The 10,319-nt window shown below is 36.8% G+C and overlaps 1 protein-coding gene across 3 annotated transcripts; it reads left to right on the top strand.

Moving 5' to 3' along the window:
- The first annotated feature begins 8,004 nt into the window (after nt 1-8,004).
- LOC148880859 (transcription factor MYB53-like) lies at nt 8,005-10,061 on the top strand. Of its 3 annotated transcripts, none has more exons than XM_088961010.1 (4): nt 8,005-8,109; nt 8,278-8,545; nt 8,691-9,523; nt 9,645-10,061. In XM_088961010.1, exons 2-3 carry the CDS (start codon nt 8,283-8,285, stop codon nt 9,508-9,510), a joined length of 1,083 nt encoding a protein of 360 aa, XP_088817136.1. In that variant the 5' UTR covers nt 8,005-8,109; nt 8,278-8,282; the 3' UTR covers nt 9,511-9,523; nt 9,645-10,061. The 3 variants fall into 3 exon arrangements, with proteins under 3 accessions (XP_088817136.1, XP_088817120.1, XP_088817128.1); XM_088960994.1 differs by having other exon boundaries at nt 8,691-9,546; XM_088961002.1 differs by having other exon boundaries at nt 8,038-8,162; nt 8,691-9,546.
- Nucleotides 10,062-10,319: the final 258 nt, after the last annotated feature.

The raw sequence follows: 10,319 nt of genomic DNA, 5'->3' as shown, positions 1-10,319 counted from the left end.
TTGGGTTATGAATTTCCCTAAGCAAAACCCCTTATTTAGTCTTTCCATCCCACTCTAACTAGTCAAAATAGCATCCTTCCATTGGGCTGATCCGCTACCCATCATAGTTAGGTGCAAATACATGACTTATTTATGGAGGAGAGCCTCATAGTCATACCCAAAATAAAGACAATGTAAGTCTTATAATAATCATTATCACATGCCTTTTCAAGAGAGCAATTAGCAGGCATTTCAAATATTGATAAATAATTATGTAAAACTACAAAAACTAGTAGAATAATCACTAAACTGTAATAAAATATCCATATCCATAGATTACTTTTGAATGAAACTTTGAACAAGGATAGAAAATAAGGTCCTTTATGATCCCTCCAAATTTCAGTCCAATCCAAGCTTGGAAACCACTTGAACCAGACCCCAGAAGTTGTCAATATGATAGTGAACTAATGGATTAGTCACTGAACCCCCCAATATCTCTTCATCCAAAGGGAGTTTTCATCTTTAATTTTATACACAAGAGGGTCATAGGGTCTAGTAGGGGCCCACAAAATTTCAGCCAAATCGGAGTTCAAAAACCCATTGGACCAGCCACACAAATGTGACATTGTCATAGTCTGTTGGGTTGAACCAAACCAGACCAGATCTAGACCGATTGGGATGAGGTAACCAGGTCAGACCAGATCAAACTGAGATGAGTTAACCGGGTCGGGTCGATCTGGTATCCAAGTCACCCGACCCTCAAGCTTTACATTCTTCATCCGAATCTGGGTGCTATAGTGTTCACTCAATTGAGCAAACACAACTGCATGAAACTCGCCAGAAATGGCCAGAATCTAGCGATCCTTAGATCGTTTTTTTTTTTTTTTTTTGAAAACAAAGAAGAAAACAACAATTTTTCAATCATAGGAGCATTCTAAGCTCTAGAAATGAACTGAAATAAAAAACCACCGACCTTGAGCTATTGAGGCAAAGGTGGCATCCATGGATCTATTCCGGCATTAGAGACCTTCAGAAGTACCTATTTGGCTTCGTCACCTTCTCTTCTTCTTTTCTCTACAAGAAACCAAACCGGAGAACACTTCTCTCCTTGCTAAACTGCAAAACCAGAAAGTAGAGCACAAAATGATACTCTTCTCTCTAGTCACGGTTGCTCTCAACCGATGGATGGCTAGTGTATGTGTGTATGGGATTCTATTTATAGAGCCCAAATCGCCTAGAGAGGGACTTTCCTTCATGGTTAAGGAACTGCAAAAACCAAAGGCTCCATCAACCTCTGTTTTTGCAAACCATTAAATCTGGAACCACGCACTCCTCTCTGTGAGAGCCTTAGGTGGGCTTCTAGAAACAACTTGCCATTTCAGCAATTAGCTCCAAACACTACTGAGTCGCCAATGTCTGATTCATCTGAAGCCACTATGAACTCTTGGTTGAATGAGTTCTAATAGGCCTTCCCACCAAAAGGCCATGTTTCCTCCCAAAACATCCATTGCAACCACTGGAACGAAATGTAGTGTTTTGCGGATCCTAGACTGGAATAACAAGAGTCCCAATTTTCATTTAACAATCAGAGCAAGAGATCACCAGATTGATGAGAAAGGAAGGAAGAAGAGGAAGAAAGAGAGAATAAGAGGGTTTCGGTGGAGGCATTTTTAGTTAAGTGAGCCCTTCTAGACCCAGGACTACCAACATCACGAACTGAATTAGGGAGAAATCCCTCAGGTAAAAAGCTCCAAATTTAGATCCCCGCAACCCAGGGCATTGCCTCACTAGCGAACTCAGAACTCAGACTCCTCAGCAATCAAATCCGTCAAAGACTATCAAAATTCTCTAGTGTTGCTCATCGTAAACAATCCTTTGGACCACAGCTTTGGGATTAGTCTTGAATGAAGAAGAAGATCGTTGGCCGAAAAATCAATGTTCTACTTTGTTGACCACATACATGTGTAGATGCCTTCAAAACAACATCTCCCCTTTCATCTCCGACATGGTCTTTTCATGATAATCCAGACGTAAATAACACTCGTTTGTTTCCTTAATTGAAAACAGAAACCCCTCTTCTTCTCTCTTTCATATAGACACTAGAGAGCAAGAATGATGGGAAGGTGGGCATAGGCTCTAGTTTATCCACGTTGCTTACAACCCAAAATTTTCCAAAGATTGCGCCATCTTCTGTGGATTTTACCTACCATCTTTTGGACAATGAAAGACAGGAGCAGGAGGAAAGGTTGTAATGGGATCACAGGCAACACTGACAAGGTAGAATTCTCGCTTCAAGAAACAAACTCTTCACTGTAACAACTGCCGCTCTTGGTCCGGACCGGTCCGGGATTTCCTTCCACCGTTACATTCACCTACCACCTTCCCATCCTTGTTTTAATTTCCCTATAGAAAATGCCTAAAATTTTGGGATTTATTCCGCCTAAACCTGACAGCTGGTGATGTTGCCTTCAGTGAAGTTCCAATATAGTAGCGGGCCTACAATGTATCCGACTAATATACGAACTCAAGAAATAAATCACCAATGGCATCAATACAGAAGCTCTTCTATTCTTTTTTGTATTTTTTTAACACCATTCCATGATTCCACTAGTGTAACTCTTTAGGTCTCTATGGAGGGTGAGTAAAGGTGAGGGTCCTTTTGCAAAGAAGCATATCACCCTTGTCATCACTTTTGAGGTTTGAATCAATTGGTTCCATTTTCAAAATTTGAAAGGAAAATGATGGGTAAAATGGTCTTTTTCATCTTCCTGTTAACGGGCGTTAATAACAAAAAGGATTTAGTCAATTGTTAGACAATGTAGGGATACTCTAACACAATTTGTAAATAGTATGGGTAGAATTAGTTAATTCGTTAAACTATAAGGGTAATTTAAGAAATTTGCCCTAACTAAAATTTATAAAAAAATTACTAAAATACTAGGAGAATTATAGATAATAAATAATAAAATAATACAACAAAGTTGATATTAGTAATATTTTTTTTAAAAGGCTAAGTTATTGATATTCATTAAAGTAAAAAAAAAAAAAAAAAGATACTATTATAACAAAGTCTATCCAACCACATTCACATGGGGCTACACAACAACTTAACAAGAACCAGCAAAAATACCAAGACCATAGAGCTAAAAGTATCACCCAATTGCGCTGGAAAACCCTAGACATTATAAGGCTACACCAACTTGAAAATCAGACCGCTACGATTCACGATTCTACCTCTCTCACTGCTATAAGTGCTATAGTTTAGCTTTACAATTTTAACAGGTTAAGTTTAGGATTTTATCAAAATTTCAATGGACCCAACCCAAAGCCTGAGCCGAAAACAGTATAAACTGTTAACTCAACCCAACCCGAGTTGCATGCACTCCTTAATGCTATAAGTCCCACAACTATGAGCTTTCACCACCACATTACTAGAGAAACCCGCTAGCTTCTTCTACTTCCTGCAACCAGAAGGCAGTCTACGATATCCATAGTGCAACCTGAATGGCTATAATTTCAAAAACTTTTATGTTTAAATCAAAGTTAATGAATAACTAGCTTAATTATAGAACTAAGTTCATTGTGGCACCGATTTGGTCCAGTCTTCCATTGCAGTTGAGAACTGGATTTGGTCCCAACTGGTAAATGTCATTTAATTTTCAATTAATCATATCCTAGCTGGTAAATGTCATTTATTTTTTCTGAACCGTCTAATTGGTAAAAGACACCCTTATCGGATCAACTTGATTCTATCTTTTCTCATCTGTTAGTAGACAAAGTAGCCAATAAGAATAACATTTTAGGGAAAAAACGAGAGACGGTTAATATGAAACCAACGTATTTATTCACTATTAGTAGCAAAAAAACATGCATATCTATTTACTTAAGCAGACGTAACCACCTTGACAAAATTGTGGGTCTTACGTGTTAGGTTAAAACCCCAATATCTTCAAACATGTAAAGCTAGCTAGTAGTTAGACCAGCTGGCAATTGGGTTGGGTTAAGATGCTTTGAGTTGATTTTGGGTCAGATTGAATTTTAGGTTGAGTTGGCAAATGCTAGACCCTAACTCTAAATGTTCGGTTTAGGATTGACCGGTGAGTCAATTCGGGTTATCCCTAAAAATAACTAGAATTTTAAAAAATAAAGAAAATATGAAAAATGTCAAAAAATAAAGAATTAACCTTAAAATCCTAAACATAAAATAAAAAAAAAATGAACATTCAAAAATTTAAAGATTAAACAATAAAGACTAAAGATTAAAGAGTGGAAATTTCTAATACATAAATAGTCTCAATTAAACCTGACAATCAGATCAGTGGGTTGATCCATAACCCAACCCAACCCAGTTTTTTTAGGTTGGATTGGTTCATGTCATTCAGGTAACTAATTATGAAACTCTAACCCTGTTTTTTCTAAATAAGTTTGGGTCAGATTTGCGGATTGGGTCAACTTGTTGTCAGGTCAACTAGTAGCTATTAATTAGTATTAATTAGCATTCACCACTGCTTAAAGTAACAGAGCAGTGGCTATTAATTAGCATTCTGTCTTCGGTTTGAGAAATAGAATATTCGTAATAAAACTAAAGAACTTAAAGTAACAGAGCAGCCTTTATTTCCATGTGTTATAAGTTGTAAAGTTAAAAAAGTTGTGATCACCATTCACCACTGCTTATAATTAATGAAGATAACCCTTGGATTGGTTAAAATTATCTTTATGAAGTTTGATGAATATTGATACCAGAATTTCCTCCTATACATACCATAAAAATAGAGCTGTCTCCTTCCACCTCCACCATAAATGAGATCGTCTTCAATTCAGTGTTTACATCACAGCGTTTTACAGTTATGCATTGAGAATATTTCTATATTTGTACATTTTTCTTATGGGGAGACTTTTCCAATGCAAGACTGCAAACCACTGTAAAAACGATATAAATACGGATCAAATCCGATTTCACCATAAGTATAATAGCCTCATCAATTGTTAATGAAGATACAGGCCAAGGTGGGCCTAGATGAAAACTCTCTCTCTAGCTATACATAAAAATTTCAGGCCAGATGAGCCAAGCATTGGACCGGGGTTTATTTGATTATCCCTATATATGAACCAGGAATATATTATCGAAGGGAGTTGAACTTTTGATGAACCATTCATAGATGCGTATATTAGTAGGTTTTGAAAAAAAAAAATTAGTACTAACTTCATCTTCTATAAAAGCTTCTGATAACACATAATGATAGTTGGTTATTGCAATAGCAGAAAAGTGTCAATTTCGGCATCTAGATCCAGATCACCCTTTTCATTGGTCATCCTCGGATTTACAAATTGATGACTGACAAATTTAAATTTCGTTTTATCTTTTTATGCATAATTAAATATCATTGACACAGCTCATCAAGAGATTCTTTGCCTAAATTGTGCATCGTAAGATAATAACTGTATATGTTACGTAGCAATATGTTTCTAGTAGGTTTTAAAATTAAACTGTCTATCAAAAAGGGTTTTGTAATTAATTTACTTTTGAAATCTCCCAAATGACTACCTAAGAAATGATTTCACTGTATTCAATTCAGAGACCTTAATCTATATGAAATTAAGTAAATCAGAGATGACAACCCGACTGCTCAAATGTATTGTACCCCGTTTTTTCTTTTTTTTTAGACATAAAGTCAATGCCATATGACTATGGGTGTCGATTGGACTGGATTTAGTCCAATCCGTTCCAGTCCAATGTGAGTTCATTATAAATGGATCAGGTCTATTCCAATCCAATGAATGTTCTGGGTCAATTTGGATTGGTCCAATTCAATGTCTGGACTATTCAATTTGTTCAAATTCATTTTGATTTAGATTGGTTTCAACCTAAATCTGATTCATAATACATATATTCTTATCTAATATCAATGGACTAGATATTGGCTTAATCTAACCTAATCCAATATAAATTTATTATGGATGGACCAAGTCCAATCCCATATAATAAATATTTTAAACTGGATTGATCCAATTCAATATATCCCATTGGTCCATCCAATTCGTCCAAATTAATTTTAGACTGGACGGGGTCCAATCCAAATCCGGTACATTGACACCCTTACATATGACCTATATCACATGACACTGTTTAAATTCATTGAGGAAGGAATGGAAGTACATATTTCATGAGATAAGAAGGCATCTTTACGTACTCTGAATAAAAAAGTGGTATATAATAACTTCAGTCTTTAGAGATATAAACACAATTATTGCCTGCGAAAATATAAGACAGATTAATTGATACGATGACAGCCTCTGAGATTCTCTTTGACGGCTTCCATCCAACATGGCCCCACCTCCTCTCTTCTCAATGCTAACTCGAACTTCCATCTACAGTATTTTATCATGTTTATCCATCTTTTATCTATATAAATTTCCCTAATATTATTTTTTAATATTTACGTGATGTCTATTTGCATAAATATCTGTACGATCGATTTCAACTTTCAAGTCAAGACTTTTTTTTTTTAAGCCCTTAGGCTGCTTCCATTAAACTTCAAATGTTGGTTAACAATGATGCCATTTTTCTTTTCCCTTTCTTCTTCTTCTTATATGTTGGTTAACAATGATAAATACCAATTGAAGACTAGGTACCGATGTTAATTAAAAGCATGGTTTTCAAAATAGAATCAGATCAGAAAACCTGAAAATCGATTAGATAATTAGTTTTATTTCACCCTAAATATTTTGATTAAAAATCATTAATTTGATCAGTAATTTGAGTAGTTGAACCATCAAACTATGAATCCAAACAATAATTTTTGGTCATTTTTTATTTTCTTTTTAAGTTAGAATGGTTCATCCATCAAATCAGATGGTTAGAGTGTTTGACCCAAGAGCCCGTCTCCAAAATGATTCCCTGTCCGGCCCAGTTTTAAAAACCTTGATTATAAGAAGATGCATGCAGCTAGCTCAAATTACTTCTTGGGTTTGAGATTACACACATAGTTAGTCTACATATAAAGGAAAATGGATGCTTTTGCTTGTTGATTCTCTCCTTTTTCTTCTCTTTAACTAATCCTACCTCTCTTGGTCTTAATTTTTAATTTTAATGGCAGCATTCAATCATTTTCAGAGTCAATTAAAATAAAACAGAAATTCCCCCACTTGATAAATATAATAAAGAAAATTGACTAATAAATGCATCGATCCACACCCGTAAATGACTCATGCAATTTTCTAATAATTAGAAAATCGTTAGGAACTGGCTAGGTGGAGTAAGGGTGTGGTTAGGGCTTGATGGACCCCATTCAATCCAATCCAAGAAAGAAAACCAGATTTGTAATTGTTGCGTGTCTTGGAATGCTTCACTGTAGACGATGACAGTAACAGAAACCAAAGTAGGTGGCTTCTTCTCCTTCGTGTCTCTCTTAAGAAATTGAACCCGGCCCATTTGACCCTCTTATGGCCTGCCAAGTGGGCCTATCCGTATATAATTGCTGACGTGTCCTCTGTCTCCTCCTACACCCTTTAATTTGCTGCCTTGGAAGTAGCGACAACAAAAAGTAATTCTTATTAATTGCCCTGTCCAAGAAGAGAAGAGTGTGTACATAGACAAAAATCAATTTTATCCTTTTACAAATTAAATAATAATAATGACAGATCACTTTATCATCAAAACACCCTTCATGATCTTGAACAGGAAGGTATTCTACTTAGAGTTGGATCATTAGAGTACAATAAATTGAGTTCTATTAAACACGTGGCCGCTGAGATGACAGCCCACGTGTCCAATTATCATTTACCATGTCACCATAGGTGAGGAGGACATCTGTAATTAGGGTACAATAAAAAAAAATAAAGAAAAAAGTTGCAATTTAATATACAGCTAGCAAATCATAGGGACCTTCTATATATCTCAGCCTGCCAAAGGTTAAAATTGGGATAAACATCATAGGTGAGGAGGACATCTGTAATTAAGTTAATAATTAATCATGGTGCACCTTCCAGAAACAACCCTCTTATTTTCACATACATATCCACATTATAAAAGCAGCCAGCTCTCCAGGGTTTTCCTACAAATTAATCACACCTCCCCTTAATGCTCTTCTAGCCATAGCCTGATAGCCTAAGCTCAGATTAATCTCTCAGGTTCAATATTTAACTTCCTTATTTGCTAGCTTGTTTGTTTGGCTGTTCCCATGGTATCGATCTCAACTACTGCAATTAATATATGTATCAGCAATTCAGCATCCAGTTATATCCATTTAGAATTAACATTTTGCATCATCTCGAAAATTGATCTTCTTTAATTTGCAGGTATTATGGGGAGGTCTTCTTGTTACGATGAAAGCGGTTTAAAGAAAGGGCCATGGATGCCAGAGGAAGATGAGAAGCTGATAGCATACATCAAGCAGAATGGGCATGGAAGCTGGAGAGCCCTCCCCAAGCTTGCAGGATTGAACAGATGTGGAAAGAGTTGCAGACTGAGGTGGACTAATTATTTGAAGCCTGATATCAAGAGAGGAAAGTTCTCCCAAGAGGAAGAGAAAGTCATCATCAACCTTCATTCGGCTCTTGGAAATAAGTAATCTTTCCTTGTTTAATTTTATTTATACACATGTCTCTACTCTTAAAAAACGGTTATATATGGGAAGAAACTTCTCAACTAAATTAGCGAGCTTTGGTTAATCAGTGTAATCCACTCTTGTCATTATTCTGGGCTCTCGCAGATGGTCTGCGATCGCAAGCCATCTACCAGGAAGAACGGACAATGAGATCAAGAATTTTTGGAACACCCATCTGAAGAAGAAACTCCTCAACTCGGGTATTGACCCAGTAACCCACAGACCAAGAACTGATCATCATCCCGACCTCTTTGCAAATCTATCTCAGCTGTTTGCTGTCACAAACCTCAACAATATGATGATGAAACCATTGGACAATGCTCTCAGGCTACAGGAAGAGGTGGCACAGCTAGCCAGAAACCAATTGTTGCAGCAACTACTTCAGGCCACTAAGAGCAGCGTGCCTCAAAATCTGGCTGCAGATAGTCTCTCGGAAAATGCTCCCATTCTGGGATTCAACCACGCTGAATACCTCCAACCAAACAACAATCATTTGGAAGGACTTATAAATAACCCACCAGAAGGATTTCAGAATCACCCACAAGGATATCATCAGAGTATTCATCCACAAGAATTACCGAGTAACCCACAAGTTGTTCCTAACAACCTTCCTTGTCCTGGCCTTTACTTGCCTTCCAACTTGGCAAATTTGGGGATCCAACAACCATCCAACCATAGCCAGATCCTTGATAACTCAGTTTACTTTGGAGGGTTAAGCTCACCATTGATCAACAGTGAACATAACATGGGTGATAACAACTTGATCAACTCATATATTGATCCAGCTGCCTTGGACACCATTCCTCCATTGGTTTCGGCCTCCCCTGAAATGGAAAAAAAGAACATGCCCATCAACTCATCCATCCTGATTGACACCTGGGGAGAAATTAATCTGCAGGATGATCATCATGAAGCCAGTGATTAATTACTAGAGTCGAGTTATGTTCTTATACATTGATACGTAAATCCGCCACGCCAGTCCTATGCTTTTTTTTTGGTCTTTAGTACCATATACGTTTGTTTCTGCGGATGGACTAACAGGTCAATTTCATTTTGCAGAATTGCAGCTAATGAGGTTCACCGGCTTGGCCAGTTTCATCGGGACCGACTCCTGATCTCCTGTCCACAACAACTCTATCCACGTCTACCCACAACACACTACCATTTTCCGGGCTTAATACTATGTAAGAGGATGAGAATGGGATGTTTTTTTACGTATGACTGCGATGTTATGTGGGTAGCCGTGGACAGAATTCTTGTGGGCAAGAGATCTGGAATCGTTTCATCGACCTATCACGTGCTTTCTTAGGGATTACATTGGGAGTTGAAGGAATAATTGTAGATAAAATAGTAAACCGTTAATTGTCACTTCCAAAAGATAATAGGTTCATTCATGGTTTCTTTCATTTTATGATATTGTGCAAAAAGATTATACTTGATTCAATATTGATGCATGAATCATTTCTTCTTTCTCTATCTTTTGTCTACTTTGATATTCCTCATATGCTATATAATATGATTCTATCCATCGGATCAATTAAATTCTCATACGGGTATTCAAAACTTACTATATATGATGGAAGATCTACAAAAATGCTAAGATTAAACACCTTGGTATGGATTTGCATGTGTAGCGTTATGCTAAGTTGGATCCAGATTAAGTGGTGGTTACCGTCTTCTAATTAATGTTAAATGTGCACTTAATTAGAGAGAGAGAGAGCGCTGGTGTAATTG

Source organism: Nelumbo lutea, chromosome 1, assembly GCF_056320005.1.
Source record: "Nelumbo lutea isolate HS-2025 chromosome 1, American lotus-T2T, whole genome shotgun sequence".
Classification (NCBI taxonomy): Eukaryota; Viridiplantae; Streptophyta; class Magnoliopsida; order Proteales; family Nelumbonaceae; genus Nelumbo; species Nelumbo lutea.
This window is presented reverse-complemented; position numbering and strand designations above follow the sequence as displayed.

Coding starts and splice junctions, on each gene's coding strand:
- LOC148880859 (XM_088961010.1), top strand. CDS start 8,283: ATGGGGAGGTCTTCTTGTTACGATGAAAGCGGTTTAAAGAAAGGGCCA. Junction 8,546..8,690: donor CATTCGGCTCTTGGAAATAA/GTAATCTTTCCT, acceptor GGGCTCTCGCAG/ATGGTCTGCGATCGCAAGCC.